This window comes from Eulemur rufifrons, chromosome 18, assembly GCF_041146395.1.
Source record: "Eulemur rufifrons isolate Redbay chromosome 18, OSU_ERuf_1, whole genome shotgun sequence".
NCBI lineage: Eukaryota > Metazoa > Chordata > Mammalia > Primates > Lemuridae > Eulemur > Eulemur rufifrons.
Window position 1 is genome coordinate 30,638,865 of NC_091000.1, and position 24,427 is coordinate 30,663,291.

At 32.3% G+C, this 24,427-nt stretch overlaps 1 protein-coding gene across 2 annotated transcripts in view; it reads left to right on the top strand.

The window, feature by feature from the left end:
- Nucleotides 1–23,959, top strand: part of USP38 (ubiquitin specific peptidase 38) — a 34,494-nt gene extending 10,535 nt beyond the window's left edge. Inside the window, exons 4-10 of one of the 2 annotated variants that reach the window (XM_069493156.1) lie at nt 1,236–1,337; nt 4,765–4,923; nt 7,040–7,233; nt 9,846–9,939; nt 12,657–12,763; nt 13,931–15,293; nt 20,346–23,959. In XM_069493156.1, coding sequence (XP_069349257.1) covers nt 1,236–1,337; nt 4,765–4,923; nt 7,040–7,233; nt 9,846–9,939; nt 12,657–12,763; nt 13,931–15,293; nt 20,346–20,507 — 2,181 coding nt within the window. In that variant the 3' untranslated portion in view covers nt 20,508–23,959. The remainder of the gene's footprint in view (nt 1–1,235; nt 1,338–4,764; nt 4,924–7,039; nt 7,234–9,845; nt 9,940–12,656; nt 12,764–13,930; nt 15,294–20,345) is intronic. The other variant, XM_069493157.1, reaches the window with a different exon arrangement.
- Nucleotides 23,960–24,427: the final 468 nt, after the last annotated feature.

The window sequence follows — 24,427 nt, forward strand, 5'->3', positions numbered from 1 at the left end:
CTGCCAGATTTATATTTTTAGTTCATTGTTCTCCCTTGAACTCCATATTCATGTATCCAGCTGTCTATACTTAAATCTCAAATTCACCTTATCCACAAACTAACTCCTAATTATTCCCTTTCAAATCTAGTCTTCCCCATCTTAATAAATGGCTACTCCATCCTTTCATTTGCTCAGGCCAAACACCTTGAAGCTATCCTTATCTCTGAGATGTTGTTGTCTCAGCCCATACCCTATAAATCCTACTAACTCCACCTTTAAAATATATTCAGAATCTTACCACTTTGAATGAGTTACTTTTGGTGAGGGCCGCGGGAAAAGGTTAAAAAAAAAAAAAAAAAACAGAAAAAAAGAAAAAAAAAATGAATGAGTTACTTCACTACCACCCTTATCCAACTTCATCATCCTCTCTGCACTGATTGCAGTAGCCTCCCCGCTCCTGCTCTTGCTCCCTGTAAGTGTCACAAGGTCCTACATGATCTGCCCCACTGCTACTTCTCTAATCCCATCTCCCATTGCTCTTGCCTCAGTCTCGTTTTGTTTGCTCTGTCCTCCTTGCTATATCTGTAGCACACTAGCCTGTGGGCCTCAGGGCCTTTGCAGTATTTTTGCCCTGCTTACAATGCTCTTCTCCCAGGTATCTGCCATGCTTATGTCATTCCCTTCAGCTTTACAGTCAGATGTCACCTTTTTCACAAGGCATTTTTTTAATACCATATATAAAATAACGGACCCCTTTGCAATCCAGCATTGCCTATTTATCATACCGTGCTTTATATTTCTGTGCAGCATGTATAACCATGTGCTACTTTTTATTATCCTATCCACCCTCTAGACAGTAAACCCTGTAAAGTGTTGATTTTTTTTGATCCACTGTTTTGTCCCCAGTGCCTAGAACAGTGTCAAGCAATAGTAGCTGCTCAGCAAGTATTGTTGAGTGAATTGAATGAATAGTGGACCAGGGAGCTGTCACCGTGTAAACATAGTTTGACAGATTTCTTTTGATCAGGGAGTTTTATGAATTGTTTAGGCCATTACATTCCCCTTGATCTCTGTCGTGCTGTTATTTGCTAGCTTTCTTCTTCTCCCAAAGTTTATTAACATATATTATGGTAGAACTTTCCAGGAAGAGGGACATTCACATAAATAATATTTAGCCCTAGGAAAGTAAATACTGACTGGGTTACTTATTTTCCTACAAACTCTTAAGGTGGGTGTCTTGTCTTGTTTTGAAGGTTTTTAATCGACTTTGGTTTCCCCTTGTGAGACCTGGTGCTCTTGCAGTTCTTTCTCACATGCTGCTTAGTTTTCAGCACTCTCCAGAGGCATTCCATTTGGTAAGTTATGATACAGCTTTCTACATAGGAAAAGCTCATTTTTAAAATTTAGGTTAACATTGAGTCACATTTGTATACAGTGAAAAAATTGTAGGTTAGTTCTAAATCTAACAATTCTCATGTTGCTTTATGATTTAGAAAATTAAGATTGTGAGATTTCCCTCCAAGGAATGTATTTTCAGAATGTTTTGTTTCTCACCAAAACTGCCTCACGTGGAACAACTACTGGCAATTAAAAGTTACTCCTCTGCATGGGACATGTCACTGATGGCTGTCTGCTGCATGTATGAACAGTGTAGAAGGATTAAAATGATTGAAAGCTATTGACTGCTTTAGGATTTCAAAGTCATGAAAAGCCAGTCCTTGCCTCATAAACCCAATATTAGGGCTTTTCATTCTCTCTCGGCCCATATCCTACAAATCCTATTGACTCCACCTTTAAAATATATCTACAATCCTACCACTGTAAGCCAGCTACATCACTGGCTTTGATTTGATTATCAATTATTGCAGATGAGGAATGGCAAAATGTTTCGGGAACCTATCCATTTACCTATCTAGGGCATCACGGGAAAGTAGAATCTTAGCGTTGGTTACCTACTTTATCTAAAGTCTGATCCTCAATTTTATAGAACTAGAAACTTACTGTCAGTACAATCACAGTGTAAAAATCTTAGGGATGTTGATTACCCATAACAAAATTTAGAGGAGACTAATGAAGAAGTTCAGAAATTCAACTGTCAATTTTTAGCTGGAAATATAACTAGCCTCAGGAAACCGTATATTCATATAGGCTGCTTAGTGCCTCATTTCCACTGAAGGAAAATCCACAGGCTTTGTACTATGTAAAACTTATGAACAGGTTATCACATTATGCGTTATCACTTAAGATGAGTGATTTTTGCAGTTAATTGCTCTAATTTTGACAGTTTGATCATGAAGCATTAACCTTATATCTTTTTGTTATACAAACAAAACTCAAACTTGAACCAGTACAACAAGTGTACCAGCAAGGTCTTTGAAGGCAAAAAACGTCAATTATTTGAATTATTTGTACCTGTCTTTTAGGCACAATTGTGTGTTAGCCATTTGAGAAAAGGCTTTGTTTTCAATGTTTCTAGGAAAGAGATTTTCTAACATAACTTTATCTTTCATTCTAATGTTTATTGATCTTCACATTGAGGACATTCCTTAATTTCTGTGATTAGTCACTTATGTAATACTCTAAACCTGTTTCTCTGCTTACAGTTTTTTAAAAGACAGAAGATATCTTCTTACCTTGTATTGCTTTTTTTCTGGAAAAAGTAGTTGAAATAACAATTATTTGAATTTGAAATATTTGGCTTATTGAAATAAATAAGTATTAAATAATTTATTTAAAAAATAGCTCTTAAATTGAAAATTGTGACCTGGCTTACTAAAGCCTAAAAGCAAAGACCTAAATACTGCTTAAATAGTGTGTAAAGCCTGATTCTCTACTCAACTAAAAATAACTTGTAGTAGTGGGTCATGTGGTAGTTGAATCACCTATGACTCCAGATAACTCAGCAAAGGACTCAGGTTTAGGGGTTTAAGTGAGCAATAATCTGGAATCAACATCATCATAATTCATTATATTAAATGTTTAAATGTTTTAGAGCAAACTGAGATTGATGTTATATGTTGTTATGGCTTAGGCAGCTTCTCATATGCTTTTTACTCAGTGGAAAAATTTATTTTAAACAGATGCTATGGCAGACAGTAATAATGGAGACAGAAAAAAAATCAAACCTTCTAATGTTTTATATACTTTCTCAAAAAGTAACTTAAGTTTAGTGAGTACTATAATAATGTTTAGAAACATTTAGTTTCACTTATTCAAAAAATCAACTTGCAAGCATTTAGAAAATAACAGCCTGCTCTGAAGTGTGTCTATATAACTGTGAAGAACTAAGTCTTATTTCCCTGTCAGTGATAATATTGACCATTTAGTAGACAACCATATAACCTGATTGCAAAGACCAAATCTACACTGGAAAAGCCTTTGGTAGATTTGGAATTGTAAATTTACTCATTTCTAAAATTCTTTCTTCTTTTCTTCCGTCTCTTTCTCTCTCTTCACCTCAGAGGAAACTAATTTTGGATTTCTGACTATTTTAGCAGGAGAATATCTGATAGATATGGCTTTATGGGACATTTATAATTTAGATTTGCTTAGAAATGTAGAGATGATAGCAATAGAGTGAACTCACTAGGAACTGGTAGTTTCATGGTCACATCAATACCTGTGACGGAGGTAAGATTATAAGAAGGTGGTATAAAAGCTAAAAGATGCTTTAAGACCTCAAGCATAAAAGCAAAGCTAGATGGAACAGAATGAAAATAACAGTGTTAATTTAAGAATATGGTTGTTTTTGCAGGAAGGAAAGAGAGTTGATTAGGGTATTACTGTAATTGCTGTTATTGTTATTTGATGATATGATTCTAATAGAGCTGTAACTTCATTTTTACCATGAGTTAACAACCAAAAAAATGTTCTACAAATAGAACATAATAAGATGTCTTTTAATCATACCATAAGAAGTATAAATATGTAGTATAAGGTAATAGTTTATAATTAATTGGAAAAAGTATAGTGCCATGGAATGTGCTAATATGCTATAGTGCTAATGGAATGAGCCATTTCTGTAAAATAGAATTTGTTTTATTTTTTAAATAACCTCTTAGATATGTGATTGGCTTTGTATCAGTTGACTTTTTAGTCTCATTTTACAATGAAAGAATGTTGTGTTGATTATCAATATTAACAGTTTTCTTCATATTTATGATCAATGGGCATTTTATATTTTCCTTTGATTTTTAGCCCCAATTCCTTAAAAATAATAGAAGTTTCTGATTCTTTTTATTTTTAGAACCATCTCCTCTTTTGGAGAGATGGGAAATAGAGTTTGTGAGTAAGATAGCCACTCTAACATAAAACATCATCTCTGTGCTTATCCTGAACATAATCTTGTTACCTGAGCTACAATTTTAGTTACATAGATAAGTTATTTCAAAGACTTTCTTGAAATAGACTTTAATGTACAAAGTATGTATAATTCTTTCAAGTGGAAAATTTAAAATTCACACTAGATGGAGCTCTTTAGCTAATTCTAGCTTTATTTTTTCAAAAATTTGTTCCCCTTGAATGATCTGGTAAATATAATTTAATAGCCCTAACATTTTTCAACCCAAGGCATTGCAATCATGTGTGACTGTGAAAACTAGTAATAGATTTATCTTGCTATTCTAGAAATTTTTAATTTCATAAACTTTTTAAGAAAAAGTCTGTGACTAAACATAGAGAAAAGTATTTGCTGATAATATAACATTTGCGTTCTATTTGTAGGCTAGAAATTTGTTGCCAATTTGTATAAATTAAAGACTATTTGTCTTTTTTTCTCTTTAGATTGTTCCTCATGTAGTTAATTTGGTTCATTCTTTCAAAAGTGATGGTCTGCCTTCCAGTACAGCCTTCTTAGTACAATTAACCGATTTGATACACTGTATGATGTATCATTATTCTGGATTTCCAGATCTCTATGAACCTATTCTGGAGGCAATAAAGGTATGATGATGGTTAAATATTTGTGGAGTTGTAGACCATGATGTAATAGATGAACGTGGTAAAACATTGCTATAACCATCTATCCAATTTACCATTTTATGGTAATATGGTTTTTGTTTGAGAAATACATTTAGAATCAGGTTTCATTAATGTTTAGGGAGTTCTTTCTTGCTTGCTATCATTGTAAATTAATAACCATATTTTTTCATTTCTACAATGCCATCAATTATAAGGCATATCTTTAAATTTATAACAGCTTTGGGGAAATTTTATTAAAAAGAAATGGTACATTAAATGAGTACAAACATCAAATTTACATGCCAATATCAGACATGTTAAAATATATAAAGCATATCTTAGAATCAAGGAAATGCAGTTCAATAAAAGATTTGACTTTGATTTCTTACCATTTTTAATTTTTGCTATAGACTGTTTATGAATATCCATATTTCATAGAATCTTTAGTTGAATTATTTGTGGAGTTACCCTGTTTTTCAACTTTGTATAGACAGTGGATCCAAAATGCACTCACTTATTCTGTTTGTGTTAAAAAATGGGTCACATGGCCGGGCGTGGTGGCTCACGCCTGTAATCCTAGCACTCTGGGAGACAGAGTTGGGTGGATCCTTTGAGCTCAGGAGTTCGAGACCAGCCTGAGCAAGAGCAAGACCTCGTCTCTGCTAAAAATAGAAAGAAATTATAGGGACAACTAAAAATATATATAGAAAAAAATTAGCCGGGCATGGTGGCGCATGCCTGTAGTCCCAGCTACTCGGGAGGCTGAGGCAGGAGGATTGCTTGAGCCCAGGAGTTTGAGGTTGCTGTGAGCTAGGCTGATGCCATGGCAACAGAGTGAGACACTGTCTCAAAAAAAAAAAAAAAAAGGGTCACAGTAAGCACACCTTCCTCTTAGTAAACTTACTGTATAATAAGGGTATAACAAAAGAACTAGAGAACTCAGCCAGACTTAATCATAAGTTATTATTAATAGAATTTTTTTTACTATATATCTAAATCAAACTGGTTATGGTTGACTCTGGAACACAAGACTGTTAAACAATCAGTATGTACCACTGGTATGACACTTTGACACTTCAGAAGTAAATTATGGACAGGAGCATTCTGTCATGGATTTGATAGTAATGTTAATCTCTTTCTATAGCGTCACTGTGCCCACAGAAGAAAGCTGAGCTGTTAAACTTGTGAATTGATTGCCATTCTTCAGCTTTTCAGTGCTTCTCATGTTGAAAATTCTGATAACTTATATAGGCTCAGAAGAAGCAAAGGACTCACTCTTAGCCTGAGGAGAGCACTTTCTTTTAGCTGTAAACAAAGAAAAAAATTAAATTAAAATTACTTCAGAAAATATTTGTTTTCTAAGACCAAATACCAAATGGTTATAGCAATCCAAAAAGGCACTAATGATTTTGCCAACTTTCCTTATTTTCCAGTGCTCCACTCATGCTTGAAATCATTTACACTTAAAATTTTATCTCATACTTCACAAAGTGGATAAGAAGAATCTGTATGTTGTAATAATTTTCTATATGGTTAAACATGAGATTGAATTTTCTTTTTCAAAGTTAGAGGTCATTGTGTTTAGATGCTTTCATTTTTCATCCCCTAATTACTTTGGGCTTTTATTTCTAAGTGTTAATACTGAGTAAATATAAATAATGAATGAAAAGGGGACATTTTTATTACAAAATTTGAAAGTAAATTATTTATTTTTTAGCTTATTCAATTGTGTGCTAATTTAAGTCTTTATTCTGCTGCCTTTGCATAGCACTGCAGTATACTCTCTGATCTCTAAGTTTTATTTTGTGAACATTTTGCTGGCAAATAGGGAACATAAATTGTTCAGATATGACTGGAATTTCTGATTTTTAAATGTTCTTCAGTTTGATAAACTTTGCCATTAGGAGATACTTATTTTTGCGATGCAGTGTAATTTGATTTTTTGATGACTTGCCAAATACTATTAGTGATTTCAAAACTAAGTGGGAGAAAAGAAAGTTCAAATGTCAATATAAGAATCTTCTTTATGGTGTTAATTAATTTAATAATAAAAATAGTTTTTACTTTTTAAACAGTTTTTCCTCTTTATGATCTATAGGATTTTCCTAAGCCCAGTGAAGAGAAGATTAAGTTGATTCTCAATCAAAGTGCCTGGACTTCTCAATCCAATTCTTTGGCATCTTGCTTGTCTAGACTTTCTGGAAAATCTGAAACTGGGAAAACTGGTTTAATTAACCTAGGAAATACATGTTATATGAACAGTGTTATACAGGCATTGTTTATGGCCACAGAGTAAGTTTAAATTTGAGTATTTTGATTTTAACTGTAGAAATTGATACATACTAATGAAATGTATGATGGTGGAATTATCTACACATTATTTCTTATCAATAGTACAAATGTGTTAACATTTCTTATATTGCCTTATTGAGAAATGAAATGGCTTTTAGTGCTCAGAAACTATTAAAATATTAACTTATGTAAATTCTTCTTCACTATTTATATTGTGCATTGCATTTAGAATCCCACTATTTTTTAATTACTCTGACTTGATATTTAATAGTGTCACAGAGGAATTAAGTAAGCCTCTCTTTCAAAAAGTTTAAGTATCCTGGAATACTTTGCTGTTATCCCATGAGACAGTGTATTTTTTTTAACCTATATATCTTTTGAGATCATTTTTAATTTTATCTGCTTGTAGATGTTTTGTTGTTTATCAGATAAACAACTTCTTTTTTGATGTTTAAGAAATTTAAGCTCTGCTTCCCACCCCAAGACAATAGTTACTGAATAAATATCTAAACCAGCAAGTTTCTTTGCCCTCTTATGGATTTATTTTAAAATCCATTTTTTTTTTTTTTTGCAACCAGAGAATCAAAGGTTGTTAGTTATATGAATGCTATTTGTGAAGGTACAAAATAATGATAAACTTCCTGAAAGCCAAAAACATGGTTGAATTTTTTTCTCATTACCAAAAAAAGTGTTCATGGAACTTGCCCAAAGATGTTTGTTTACAAATTGAGTTATAAACTTTTGTAAATTGTCATGCCTGCCTAGAGGAATCATAAATAATGAAATGTAGAGTTAGCTTTATTTTTTGGCCTTAGATTATAATATCAGCACTCACGTAGTTTGGGTTTGGTTTAGTGTTTTGTTTTCTTTTTTGGTCTGTTTGTATTTGAAATTTTGTTTGTTTGTTTGTTTGAAGAAAAGGTGTGTACTTTTATATGTAAGTGATACCAGGCAGAAGACTAAAAGAATCCATATCTTACCACCAGAGGTCATCTAGTCCAGACATCTCATTTTACAGGTGACAGAGAAAACAGAGACCTAAAACAATTGTAACTGGCAAGAGCAAATAAAAGAGCACCTCTTACTGAAAAGTGGCCAGTAATACAACATAGTATTATGAAATAGGTAGACAGCATATTTTATTTCTTAAGTAATATGTGAATTTTTTATGGTTTTAAAAAAATTAAATTTAGACATATATAGGATAAAAATCAGGCACTTCCATTCTCAAAGGTAATTTCTTAACAGTTTTGTGTGCATTGTTCCAGATCTTTTTTTGTACAGTTATGAGTTCATACCTAATATAAAAACAAATGCATTGTTTTTAAAAAAAAAAATTTGCAGAGAATTTTATTTTTATATTCTTTTCTAGCTACTTGCTTTTATCATTTAATAATTTGTGCTGGAAATATTCCCATTTTAAGGCAACACAGATGTGTCATTCTGAGTAAATGATTATGCCATGATGTATTTAATCATATTCCTATTGATGAATATTAGGTTGTTTTGCTTGTAATTAATATCTTCTGCCCATATGCAGATAGAGGATTTTCTTTGATTAGACACAGATTGCTTTCTAAAAAGGCTGTAGCATTTTAAACTCGTATACTAATATATTATTGTACCTATGACCACATATCTCTACCAGCAAATCAATCTTTTAAATTTTTTCTAATCTGCGGAAAAATGTCTTTTTGTTTTAATTTGCATATGGCTGACCATTATAGAGTTTTTCCCTCTCTGTTTTTGTTTAATTGATTTGTGTTTCTCTTCTAAATAACCTTTTCTTTGTACATCTTTTTGTTGGGTCTTTTTCATTTTCATGTTGATTTATATCTACTCTGGATGATAATCCTTTGTTGTTACATGCTTCCTTCTAGTCATGTGGTTCAAATTCATGGAGTATTTTATTTATAATTTTTTATTTTATGTAGTCTAATCTGCCACTTTTCATTTATAATGTCTGGATTTTAAAAAGCCTTCACCCTCTAAAGTTTTCCCTCTTTTTTATTTTAAATACTTCAGTAGTTTTGTGTTTTATATTTAGTTAATTATTCCTTTGGCATCTATAATGACGTCAAATCTTATCTAACTCCATTTTTTTCCAAATGGATACCCAGTTGTTCCTTTACTATTTTTTGAATAATTTATCCTTTTCTCATGCTATACTACTGCCACACTCTTTAAATCACTTTAACTTTATAGTGCTTTTTGATGATAGCATATTTTTTATTTCATGCAGATTTGAAAGAATTTATAAGTTACTTAAGCTATAAATTAATTGCTTAACCTATTTCTATTTGCTAAAAAATAGGCATAATATGTGACAGCACATAGGCCAGTGCCAGGCCGTATAGTAAGTGTTCACTTATTGTCATTCTCTGCTTCCTTCTTTACTATAAGTGGTAACTTTATTAGGTAAAGGGCCATCAAGTAAGTGAAGTTTTACTTGGAGGATAGTAAGTTCTTGAACTAACTTCCTTTTAGCTTTTAAAAAGTCTTTTCAAAAATGCATGTGTGAAAAAAAAAATAAAATAAAAGTATGCACAGAAAAAAAATGCATGTGTGTGTACACATATATACATAAATCATTATATTTTATTCTCTTTCAGTTTCAGGAGGCAAGTATTATCGTTAAATTTAAATGGGTGCAATTCATTAATGAAAAAATTACAGCATCTTTTTGCTTTTTTGGCTCATACACAGGTGAGTATGTATGTGTGCGGTATGTTTATGTTACCTGCATTGGTAATATTTTTTATACTTTACATTATATCAAACTTTTTTAACTGATGAAATAATATATCTATCACACATCTCACCTAGCACAACAAATCTACTTAGAAATGCTAAAGAGGTGCTGCCTAAAATATCTAGATATCAGCATATGCTCTAAGTTTTTTTCTTCCCTCTGCTTCCCATTCTTATAGATGAATATTATGCAGACCCATTGTTCTAAAAATTAATACAAATAAGATCTGATTTCCTATCCAACAAATAAAGCTTCTTCAGGAAGAATTCTTTTTAAATGCGTCTTTAATAGCTTACAGATACTAAATTAATAGATTTGTTCAATAATGAGCAACTAAAATAATTTTGTAGTACGTAGGCTTCTTTTTTCTCTTTTCTTGTATATACCCTTTCATTATGACTAAAGATCTCTGTAGTTCTGTTTATCTTAAGTTATAGAGGTTAAAATTTTGTGATCTTTTACGTCCACAAATTAATCCAAAGAGATTAATTTATGCTAAGGACAAAGAAGGTCATGTATAGTAAATATTCATTCAAAAGATGTTTATTGAGAGACACTTTATGCAGTGTCTTGATAAGCATTCAAAGAGGAATCCTCACATACAGCGAACTCTTAGGGTTTAGACTTTGAGCCTATACACATGAATATTTAAGTCATTTATATATAATATATTATTATTTTCTGGTTTTATTCTGATTGCCTTTGTCTCACAGAGGTCTACATGAGCAGTAGTTAGGGCTAAAAGAGAAGAGAGATTCAGAATTGACAGGATTCAGTTGATGGGAATGCCTTGTTTTCTATCCATAAGCTGAGAAATACCTCAAGTACAACTTCTTAAATGGAAAGAATTGAGCCAGGATTAACATATGGGATGATAATGATGGTTTATGAGTGGTAATTTACTTGAAGAAATAATTTTGTTATTCTTTACCTGGGAGGAAATGTGTTCACCAATTAAATTTAACATATTAGGACCAAGGGAAATGAAAACAGTGAAAACTACCTCCTTTCCTCACTCCCCCATCGTTGCTTAGTAAATTGATTTCTGTACTTGCTTTATCACTGTTCTGTATTTACTATATAATACATATGTTATGTATATTTAGGCAGCTATACAAACTATATTAACTTACTAAACCAGAGCTACTAGGAAAAAAACCTTAGGGGAGGTTTCCCTGCTCCCAAGAAAAGAAGAATAGACATTAACAGTAGCCTAATTAAAGTTCTGTCACAATTGAGACCCTCTCTGGTAACAGACTGACAGGGATTATTTTAGGTAGGTAGATTTCCCTATATAATTGAAAAGTCTTTTTTTTTCTTATAATTAATAAAGCTAACATTTATTGAGCATTTGAAATTTTTTAGCCCCTTTGCTAAGTCTTTTATCTTTTAATCTTCAAAACCAATCTATCAGGTAATTTATAAGGTATATCCCCCTTTTACAAATGAAGAAACCAGGCTTAAGTTACCTGCTCGGGGTCATGCAAATAGATAGCAGGACTGGGATATGAACCAAATGGCTCTGAAGCCCATGCTCAACCAGTATGCTAAACTTTCTTCAAAATGCTATAAACACCCCTAACTGGGGTAAAATTTTCCTTAACTGAGGACTCCATTGTCATATGCCACAAACATTCAAAGTGTTGGGAGACATTCTACTAAGTAAAGTATCGCAAGAATGGAAAAATAAGCACCACATGTACTCACCATCAAATTGGTTTCACTGATCATCACCTAAGAGCACATTTAGGAATAACATTAATTGGGTGTGCGGCAGATGTGGGGGGGAGGGGATGAGTGTATACATATATAATGAGTGCGATGCGCACCGTCTAGGGGATGGACACACTGGAAGCTCTGATGGGGGGCACGCTTGAAGCTCTGATGGGGGGGAGGTGGGGGCAAGGGCAATATACGTAATCTAAACTTTTGTACCCCCATAATATGCTGAAATTAAAAAAAAAGTCTTGGGAGTATTCCACAGTTTCAAATTATAATCACATCTTTTCAGATACCTTTTCAGTTTTTTCTTTTTTTTTTCCTTTGTCATGGCAAAATTTAGGATTTGAACCTAGCTTACTCCAGAATACATGATCAACTACTAGTTTAAACTGCCTCTCTACTTAAAAGAAAAAAAATCAGCAAGGTCCCTAACCAGTGTGCTTGCATTCTGCACATTTCTGACGTGTACCGCCAGTCAAGGAAATTTTCACCTCAAGTAGATATGCATGACTCTATAGAGTATTCCCCTTATTACTTTGTTCAAGATACGTATTCATTAACATATCTTTTTCTGATTTGATTTTTTTAAAAATTGTGAACTCAGTCACATGAGTGTCATAGAGGGATAATGACAGGAACATTACATCAAATATTAGAGACTTAGGTTCTAATGTATCCCCTGTGCTATTCATTTAGCTGTCTGACCTTGGACAAGTCACATAATTTTTCTAGCTCTCTATTCTCTTCAGAGTGAGAAGTTAGGATCAAAGGCTAACAATTTATTTCTAACTCATTTTATCTGCCCTTAAGTTGCCCCCTTGTCTGATACTTTTTAGTAAAGGCTGAGTACAATGTAATTTTAAGTGATCCTCACTAAACATTGTATATTAAGATTTCAGTTACTTATTTCATGGTGTGTATCTTGTATTTTCTCTACTGCTATCAAAAGAGAGAAGCATACGCACCTCGGATATTCTTTGAGGCTTCCAGACCTCCATGGTTTACTCCCAGGTCACAGCAAGATTGTTCTGAATACCTCAGGTTTCTGCTAGACAGGTAAAAAGTATTTTTAAAATTAATGATTTGAATTATTTCATAACAGTTTATTTCTGTTTAGTATTGTCTCTACCTTTTAAAACATATTTCAACTGTTAATCTTTAAAATACTCCTGTATTTATTGTATGTTTTTTAAGATTTCTTTTGTTTTTCATTTGGTTTCTGTTTTGGGTTTTCTTTCTTTATCCATCTGTTCTCAAAGTGTGATACAAGGACCCCTAAGGATTACCAAAGCACTTTTAGGAGTCTGTGAAGCCTTCGCTTTTTCAACTACATATCTGTGTGAGGCCAGATTTCCTTTATATGCTTCATCCAAAAAAAAAATATAACAATAGATAGAATGCAGAGAAAATATGAGCATCTAGCTGTCTCCAATTAAGCCAGATACTTAAAATATTTGCAAAATGTAAAACAGTGCCATTCTTCTAATTTGTTTTTGGTTTTAGAAGATGTAACTATGTTTCATTTTTAAAATCTTATTTATAGTAACATGAAATGGATTCATTATTTTTCTAAATGTGTTAACACATTATTGGTTTTATTCTCAGTTTTTGAGTGCAGTAAATGTTGATAGATATCTCACATAAACAGAAGTTCTTGTGTTTTTTTTTTTAGTTATTTTTAAGAGCATAAAGGAGTCCCGGGGCCAAAAAAGTTAAGTCACTCTTTTAGACAAGTACATAACTATATGGGTTTGGTATATTTTACCGGCTCCTAACCACTTAGTTAATAAAACCCATTATCTTCTTGTACCTCCCTGTCTGCTCTCTTCTGTTGTTTGACTAGTGAAGTTAGTTGGGCTCACCATGTGCAGCCTTCCTTCCTTTCAATGCAGGATCTGTTCGGTGGTTTCTTTGTGCTAGACTTACTATGAGATGCCAGGCAGACAGAAACATAATAACTATAATGTAATAAGTGCTATAAAATAGCAGTATGAAGAAGGTTTAATGAGAATATAGAGTAGTAATAGCCCCTAACTTCTCTTCTGCGTTCTTGAACTATTAAACACTCTTTTTGATTAAAAGAGGAAAAACTTCATTTTTTTAAATTAAGCATTATATGTAATGAAAATAACTTGGCTATTTATATAAACTAGCAATATTTTTATATAGAAATGACATTTAAACTTAAATGAAGTAGCTATATAATGATATATTCTCCTGCAGGCTCCATGAAGAAGAAAAGATCTTGAAAGTTCAGTCCTCACATAAACCTCCTGGAAGTCTGGGGTACAATGAAACTTCTTTACAGGAAGTCGATAATAAAGCAGCTATACTAACAGAGACCCCTTGCACAAGTGACGGTGAGAAGACTTTAATAGAAAAAATGTTTGGAGGAAAACTACAGACTCACATATGTTGTTTGAACTGCAGGAGTACCTCACAAAAAGTAGAAGCCTTTACAGATCTCTCACTTGCCTTTTGTCCTTCCTCTTCTATGGAAAACTTGTCTTTCCAAGGTCCAGCATCATCACCCAATACACAAAATGGTGGTCTAATGCAAGCCACTGTACCAGGTCCTTCAGAAGAACCAGTAGTTTATAATCCTGCAACAGCTGCCTTTATCTGTGACTCAGTTGTGAATGAAAGAACAATAGGCAGTCCTCCTGATGAGTTTTACTGTACTGAAAACACTTCTATCCCTAATGAATCTAACAAGATTCTCGTTAATAAAGATGTACCTCAGAAACCAGGAGGTGAAACCACACCTTCAGTAACTGACTTACTAAATTATTTTTTGGCTCCAGAGATTCTTACTGGTGACAACCAATATTATTGTGAAAACTGTGCCTCTCTGCAGAATGCTGAGAAAACTATGCAAATCACAGAGGAACCTGAATACCTTATTCTTACTCTCCTGAGATTTTCTTATGATCAGAAGTATCATGTGAGAAGAAAAATTTTAGACAATGTGTCACTGCCACTGGTTTTGGAGTTGCCAGTTAAAAGAACTACTTCTTTCTCTTCATTGTCAGAACGTTGGTCTGTAGATGTTGGCTTCACTGATATCAGTGAGAACCTAGCTAAAAAATTAAAGCCTTCGGGGACTGAAGAAGGATGCTTCCCAAAATTGGTGCCCTATCTATTAAGTTCTGTTGTCGTTCACTCTGGTATATCCTCTGAAAGTGGGCATTACTATTCTTATGCCAGAAATATCACAGGTACAGAGTCTTCATACCAGATGTGCCATCAGTCTGAAACTCTGGCATTAGCATCCTCCCAGAGTCATTTACTAGGGAGAGATAGTCCCAGTGCAATTATTGAACAGGATTTGGAAAATAAGGAAATGTCAAAAGAGTGGTTTTTATTTAATGACAGTAGAGTGACATTTACTTCATTTCAGTCAGTCCAGAAAATTACGAGTAGATTTCCAAAGGACACAGCTTATGTTCTTTTGTATAAAAAACAGAACAGCACTAATGGGTTAAGTGGTAATAATCCAACCAGTGGACTCTGGATAAATGGAGACCCACCTCTACAGAAAGAACTTATGGATGCTATAACGAAAGATAATAAACTATATTTACAGGTAAGTTGGAAATACAAGCTTTAGTATTTGTGGAAAATATTAAATAATTGGCGGGTGGTTAAATGAGTACCCTAATTTTGAAACCTAACTTAAATGTTTTCAAGGAACTCTGAAACTTGAGTCTGGATTTATATGAAATGAGCTGAACCTATATAATTAAACTGTCTTACTTTCTAATATTGTGAATTAATTATTAAAAGTGGCAATTAGATGCAGTATAGAAGACTTTATTTATTTTTAGTTACAAAAGTGCTCATTATAAAATCATGTCACATAGAAATATACAAAGTTTAATAGAATGGAAGTATCCTCCTTCTTCCCCTTAGTCTCACCTATGAGGAAAAACAACTGCTAAATTTGGTATTTATTCCTGAAAGATCTTTGTGTAAATATTTTAAGGGCTATTTCTTGACATTCAAGTGGATAAGATAAAGAACACTAAAAGGTAGTATAAAGAAAGGATATTTGTATTCTTTGAGAATCTGGTCAATAAAACCAAGGAGATAATAGAACAATTAATAAAAGCCATGGAATAAAAGTTTCATGAGATGAATTTATTGATAAATATACTTTTTTAAGGAGTTAGTGATTTTATTACTTTAAAGTTAATAAAGGTCTTTCTGAAAATGTTTTCTTTGAAACCTGCCAACTTGCTCTCAACATAAAAGATCAGTAGTAAATTATGGGGGAAATTGTAGGTATATTGAGTAATCTCAAGTGATTTTGAGTTTAAATGAGTAAATTTCTAAAAATTTTGTGTTTGAAAGTCGGAAAATTCCTAAAAGATACAGATAGAATAAGAGAAGAAATGGGCCACTATAGTATTGATTTTTAGAGGGAAATTTTCTCAAAAGCTTTCAAATATACATTATAAAATACTCAAATAATGATGCATGATACATTTTTATTTAAAGGAGTGCAGCAGTATTATAGAGTAACACAAAAACAATAAACTTTACAGAAAAAAATGGAAATTCAGAATATTTGTTAGAACTGATGCACTACCAAAGATTCATCTGACATCCAGTCAGATGGCCTGTGATTAAGGTAATAAAAATAGAATGTGTTCAACTATGTCCTTCTTACTGGATATCCTGTAAGCACTAGTTATTAATTGTGATTCTTGAAGATTAGAGAGGTGGAATGAGGGGAAGAGGGTTAAGTTGAAATAGAAAATTTCTGTAATGTGAAATACAGACAATAAGACCTAGTGCAATCTTGACTTTTAGAAATGTTTGTGTTATCAGTGATTGGGTGAAATATATTTATCAAAGGAGAAATGTGGGTTTCAAAAGACAAGAAACTACTCTAATTTCTGTGATTGTAATGCCTAATGCTTTTGTGGCCATAACAGCTACTTATATTACAACCTAACTCTAAATGATTTTCCAGTTTAACTACCTTGCCATTTACTTCATTACTTTCTGATTATACAGTATTTGAACATGAGGAGTCATTGTTTTCATTATTATTTTAAGGCTTTTATGTTAGTATAAAGGAAAAGCTTTATGTATTTTGTAAATTCAGTTTTTCAGTGTTTTACACTTTTAATTCCATCTTAAGTTTCTTATTGGAAGGTTGTTTAATGCAAAAAACAATATTGCAAAATTTTACAGTAAGGTATTTATTTACCTGTATTAAGACTGGCTATCAAAGCTTCATTATCCAAGTGCCTTTTTAAAGCAAAGTACAGTAATAAATATTCATTCTTAATTAGGAACTTAAGTATATTTAGATTGCGATTATTTACTTTTAAGTACAGTAATGTGATTGATAAAGGCTTGAATTTTAAGCTTTCGCATACCATTTAACCAAATTATTCTGGTATCTTAAATTTGTGTTAAGAGATTCTGTATTTATTCTGTTGTACTGATGAAACATGTTCATAAATGCCAGGCAGTGGGAAATCATGTTGAGATTTTGTATACAGAAGTTTTCAGCTATCATTTCGAACACAGGGAGCATGTATGTGTGTGTTTTTATTCTTATTCCCATTTTTGTTTTTACATCCATTTTTGAAGTATGATTCAAAATTTATGTCCATTTCATAGCTAATGCTTTATATTATAAAATGTCATGCTTTATAATAGATTACTATGTCTAGATTAGAACACAACTTTAGCTTTAAGAAATAGTATTAAACTGATTTATAAAACAACTATAAAAACTTAAATCGTAAAAATAAGGATGTGGAGTGAACATTTTGAGTTCTTTGCTCTTGAGCAATACTACAAATGAACTTACCATTTTAGTACATAGCAGGGTTCATAATCACATTAAAAACTCGCCTTCTGATAATTTTACTTTTTTTAGGATTTCATTCTTCAATTTTAGGATTCCCCATTTAAATTTAAATCTAGCTACACCAGATTTTCTAGTGTTAGAAAAAAAATGTTGCTCTTTCCAGTATTGGCAGGATTAATGGTTTTGAAAAGCCCAGGCAAAAAATCCTACATGACAAACCATTTTATACTCTATATATCCAAGCCTGACACATAGGAAAATAATGCAAATTGTGGATCTCAAAGTAAATTTTGGAACAGGCTTTTCTGTTCATATATTTCTTTTCCTTCAGTCCAACTTCTATTAGGAATATCTGCATTTTTTTAGTGTCTGGATTACAAAAACTATGCCTTTGGTTAGTATCCAGTGAGAGAAAGATTGTGTAAGTACCACCACGGTTGCATTGGGAAGATTACCACCCCATCTGTCCCACATCCACCACAGACAGCTTTCTATCTTCTCTTGCTTGGTTTCTTTCCTTTGTTTCTTTGGAGGAGGTGGTAGTTTAATTTCTTAATTTTTTTTTTATCATATGTACAGAAGAGTATATAATATATGTGTGCAGTTTAACGAAAAATGAATTAATGTAATGTCACCAATTTTACTTGAATGAGAGATCTAAATATACTGAAAGTTACTTGTCCCAAAGCAATAGTAACTTTCTGTGACTAAATGTGTAGTCCACTATTGAAATTAGAATTAATTTTAATACTTGATAAAATTTGTGATATAAATTACATATTCTATGAGAATCATAATTTTGACATTGTACACAGTGTTCTTGTCTATATTAAATAAGAAGAAAGACAGTTTTTCCTATTTCTATTCATTGTTTAAGCTTATCTTCAGAAAACAGTATCACACATTTTTCTCAGTCAGCCATATATTTATATAAACAGATAACAAAGCAAAAAAGAAATACTACTCTTTTGGGAACCTGTGTCTTAAAATAAAATAATAGGTTTCATAGAAGTTAGAAAGCACTGGAGTTATTAATTTTGTGTTTTATGTGTCCTTCCACATAGTTTCTGGGAGGGAATCACTTTATAACAAAGTATAGGCGAAATTTGCTGTGTCTTTTGGGAACAGAACTTCTTGAACTCTACCTTACATATTCATTCAGTTTTAACTCATTAGGGAACATATCTATATCTGAAATCCAATATTATTTCTTAGATACAGAGTCATAGTTTCATTGCTTGTTCGCATAGTTTAATTGGTTATAGAGCTAGAGCAATGAGGATTTTGGTTTTTATTTTTGTGTCCGTTTCTGCTGTATCTATCTATGGCTTTTATTTTCTATCTGTAAAACATTTGTAATTCTTTAATTTTACAGATTGAAGAATAAATTAATATATATCACCTCAAAAATAACTGTGTGGGTAGACATTATATAGAGGAGACAGCAATTATAAATGTCATAAATGACACAGTAGATGCAAAAAGTTTGTAAGAAGTATGCTGCAAATTAAATTTTAAAAGCTTTTTCAGAGACAGGTTAATTAGGCCATTCTGTTGCAGGAGTTTCTTATTGAAGGTCTCTTTCAGCCCTAAAAATATGTGATTCTTGTGTATTGGGAGTCACACAGCAGGCACTGTATGCTACTGAGAAATAAGGTGTCTATAATGTGAGGGATAGATATCAGGGTAAGTCTGGATTTTTTTCTTCATAGTGAAAAATTGAGCATTTTATGAAAGGAAAAGAATAGTTAAAAATTTTTATCTAGAAATTATAACATAGTATTACCTGGGCAGATGAAACAAAGTCATTGGGATTTAATTTGAAAAATTGGAAATAATACAGTTTTTGTTATTGTCGGTAACTGTATTTTAAAAGTTCTTCAGGATGATTATGCTAACAAATTAAGGGTTATGCTGTTACCAGTGGCTTTTAGACCATATTGTTAGCAACCCCACTTGAAAGCCATAGACCCTCTCACAAAAAAATGAGCACCAGAATATTTTGCATATTCTTCCAAAGAGTTTGTGGGCCCCTAGTTTTGGAATCCAGTTTTACACCATGCCAAATGAATTTGCTGATATTTATTCACATTTGCTCTCTTTGAAGCTAAATGCCTAATAGTGTTATAGTCTAATATGTCCCTGACATTTAGATGAATATGACTGATTCCTGATAAAAATTCTGTTAATCTGGTAGAGAAAAGTTTTAAGTATTAACGTAAGGAGATAGGCTTCATTGTACTTATCTTTGTTTTTTGAGACCTGTTTTACAAATTTATTGAGAAATAGTTTTAAGGAAGGGGTAGAAAAAATTCAGGCTTCTTCCCATAGTTATACTTTTTACTGTAATCAGCCGCTTCCAGAATAGCTCCAGTTGATAGAGTGGATAATCCACTGTGATAACCTTTGAATTCTACATTCTGTATATTAGAAAAAAATCTATTCCAGTGTGTATTAGAGAATGTTGCAGGAGCTGTAATGTTTTCTGTAGAGAAATTTTATGACCTAGGGATGTTAGTTTCCTCTCTTGTAAAGTGAGCTATTGAAACAGAATGAATGGCTTTTAAGATCTGTTGTTCTGTGGAGTTGCACCAGGAGTTGCTGTCTGCCTAGTTTGCTCCAAAGATTATTATGTACTTCATATCATTTAGTAAGGATTTGATAAAGATTTGATGTGGTCAGTATTTTTAAAGTTATTGAAATTTCAAGGATGCTAAGGATTAAGATACTTTTAAAATATTTGTATAGATGCTATTCCCTGCATTATATTTAGCATTTTAATTTCATAAAAATTATTTTCAATTTTAGGAACAGGAGTTAAATGCTCGAGCCCGGGCCCTACAAGCTGCATCTGCCTCCTGTTCATTTCGGCCCAATGGATTTGATGACAATGACCCACCAGGAAGCTGTGGACCAACTGGTGGAGGGGGCGGAGGAGGATTTAATACAGTTGGCAGACTCGTATTTTGATTCTGAGAGAGTCCAAAATGCACTGGTCACAAAGCATCCAATACTATATGACTGTTAAAATGTCAGACTGTAATGAATATCATATCTATCTTTTATTTTTCTTTTGGACCCTTATACTTTAAGAAAACACATTCAGTCCTTATTTTTATTTCTTTGACAATACATTTATTAACAAAATACATCATGGGGAAAAAAATCTACCTCTTAAAATTCTATTTGCTTTTATGGTTAGACATGCTTGACCAAAAATGTTCAGAGGAAAATATGTACCTGGTCCCTAATTAAGCTGCATTAAATTTGGTAGAAGCACTTAAATGGTCTATCTTCAGTTTTACTACGTAAAAATATAATTCATTTAGCATTCTTTATTTTAAAAAATTGATGCTAGAGGTAAAGAAAATATTGTTTTCAAAAAATTCTTTATTTCCTATGTAGTTACCCCATTATTCAAGTCTTTGAAAATACTAGAGATGATACAGTCTCTAATAAAGGCAATAACATAAAATTTTATCAAGCTATAGGATTTCAGGATTTCGTTTAGTGCTGTTTTCAGCATCACTGTATTTGCATTGCAAGTACAAATGTTTTAAAAAAGGATTATTTATACATATGTGCTGAGTTGATTTTAAGAAAGGTGCATGATCCTGTAGGAGCAACATTTTTACCTAAAAATTGCTAACTTTGTAGTATTTCTAATTGTTCAAGGATTTTAAAAGTCTATTTCAGGGAGTATCTCTTCTGTGTGTTTTGAAGAAAGTGAGTTCTGTATGTGCCTTGCAGTACTGTAATTCAAAAATAGGAATCTTTGGCTGCGAAAAAGTTTTTTTAAAAATGAAATGTTAGGAAGTAATTTTTGTGCTAACATTAAAAATATAACTTTTTGAAAGGTATTAGATTTTCCAGAAGTAAAATATGATGGTTCTAAATCAATAAATGTGATAGTTCATTTTTAACTCTTAGAAGAATTCAAAGGAAATGAACATAGCTAAAGTAAAAAATCTGTCTTGATTTTGTGACTTAATCCTCAGTATATTAAACATTTATCACGCATTTTTAGAGGTGTACATTTGGGGTGTTTGTTTGTCTGAGTCATGTGTCTTGCACAGTTGTTTCTATTTCATAGTTTCATATAAAATGTTACAATGCCTGCCAGTCCCAACCTTCCCATGTTTTCTTTTGCCAGCAAACTGGAAACATGTCAGTTCTCCTAGGTCTTGATTATACAGTATTCAAGAGTTATCCCAATTATCCCCCTTCCCAAAGGTTTTAACTTATCCATGGTTGTACATTGTTCTGAAGATTGGTCTCATATTTATTTTGAAAACATTTTAAGGAAATAATGTTCTTTGGTGATTTGGAGTTTCTCTTTTTCCTGAGCTTTATGGCAGTGGCTAAAAAACAGAACTCCTCATCTTCTTTCCACTCCCTCCCACTCCTAACCTGTTTTTAGTCCCCAGGAAGATTAGGAAAACATATTGGATTAAAAACTGGAAATTCTTTGCAGAATTACTCAAGATTATAAATGAATGAACCAGAAAGATTTTTATCATGCTTTCCTGTGGTCTTCCTCTTATTCTACTAGTGAATTTTCGAGCTACCCAATGTGTTCAGTTATACACTAGCTAGTGATTATAATCAGATTGTATCAGTCTTGGCATTTATTGAAATTGGTAAAGTCATTTAAATATTTGGTACATTGATCTTGGGCTAGGAAGCTTCTAGGAACTTCCATAAAGGCAGTTAGACCTATACAGTTTTATCTATGAGTATCAAGTCTTTCCAGGATTTTGTGTTTCAAGATATGTATTGAATTTTCAAAATGATAACAAAAGATGAAACTCTAGTTATAGTCTTCCCTTGGTATCTGCAGAGGACTGGTTCCAAGACCCCTCTCCCACCAAAATCTGCAGATGCTCAAATTCCTTATATAAAATGGCATAGTATTTGCATACACTGTACAACATCCCAAATATTTTAAATCATCTCTAGATTATTTGTAATACCTAATACAATGTAAATGCTATGTAAATAGTTGTTATACTATATTTTTTATTTGTATTATTTTTATTGTATAGTTATTGTTTTTTTCTAATATATTCTTTCTGCAGTTGTTTGAATCTGCAGATGAAGAACCCACAGATACAGATGTCCAATGGAAGATAACAATAGTGAGACTATTCAAGTTATAACTTCATTTCATTACCAAAAACTTGAAGACTTACTTGTAAGATTGGAATATAGTAATATTAATAGTATAGTAATATTAATTATTTGCTGAATTTGACATATTTGGAATCAGAATAATCAAAAGCTTCATTCAAAAGCCCATCCAACTAAACATTTTAAATAAGATAACATTTAGGATTGCTGTGATCCTAACAGATCTCTCTTACTTAATTACTGATTTAACTGTCATATGAGGTCTTGTCTTTCTCCCATACTCCTAACCCTCGTACTTTCTTCCACCTCTTGGAAATGTTGTTATGATGCCTGACTCTGAAGACTTACTAGAGTACTATTGCTATTTCTCTTTAGTTCAGTCTAAAGTAATCAGTTTAAATGAAGTTGCTCATTGCTGCTTAAAATCATTAGGCTTCCTTACTATCAAAAGTGAAAAACTGGAAATCTGAGTCTGTTTCTTTCAAAGATGGATGTTGGGAAAAAAAAGAGGGATGTGGACACATTGAGAAAAGTATGGTCATGCAAGCCCCTGTTATCTGCCCACAAAGCAGGGGCCTGTGCAACTCTTGACTCGTGACATTAACATATCTCAAGTGGGAGGGAGAATTCTAGCTCATTATCCATTCGAGTGTCTTTCTACTGCCTCTCTTCCACCTGCATAATCAGAGAAGCAGGGCAGTAGAGAACTAGAGATCCCCGACTTTCGTCTCCATACCTTAAGATGCCAATAGAATCCTTTGTAAAGATAAAGATCCCTCATGATGTCTGAAGATATTGGGAGTCCCGTGACAGATTCACAGCCTATTAACTCATCTGGAAAGAACAAAATTATTTCAAATCTAAGTCTTAAGCTCAAATCGATAATGCGCAGTTCTCATTTAGTTCTGTTTTTTTCTGTGATAATGTTACTTAAAAAAGTGATTGTCTTCTTTTCACATACTTTTTCTGGAAGTTATTCTCTTGTAAGTGGAAGTTGGATGCTTTTCGTCTGCCCAGCACAGTTTAGCAAAAAAAATAATTGTTATAGTCTGTCTAGTTACTGGAAATCATCATTTTGATGTTGTGTACTTTGTTCCAGGTCTTAATTCTAAGTATATCTTTTCCTATGATTGTGTGTATCACATAATACACCCAATATGAAGAATACTTTTTAAATTGATATTTTAAAGGAAAAATACTAAACATTTGTTTATAGTATCTTTTCTCAGAAGAATGGTATACTTTATATATCCTTTCACACCATCTGTATTTTCTAATGAGTTTAGATTTCTAAAACTAAATATTTCTGAAGTAGAGAAGGATAAGTTATTCATGTTTTATAAAAATGTATTAGGAAATGTTACCTGATTGTTACTAATAACTCAGGAACATCATCTGGAGGACTAAGGTTAACTCTTGGTTAATGTGATCCTGTAAACTAAAAGGTTAAAGTACAACATCAAGGAAACTTGAATTAACGTTTTTCCCAAAGAAACTTTAAAAAATTCTAAAATATATATATTCTCAAACATTTATCAAACTATCATATATATTCAGTGTTAGCCTTATTTTGTTTTATTGAGTCAATTTTCTTACGAAGTCCTGTTTTGGAAGTGAGTGAATCTCAAAATGAATTCAAAGTAAACACGGCTTAAAAAAAAAATAGCTTGTTAAAAAATGCAGCTTTCCCATATGAAAAGAAATTGCTGTAGAAATAATTTTTAAAGAAATGAGAACCAAGATTTTTATAAAATCAGCAG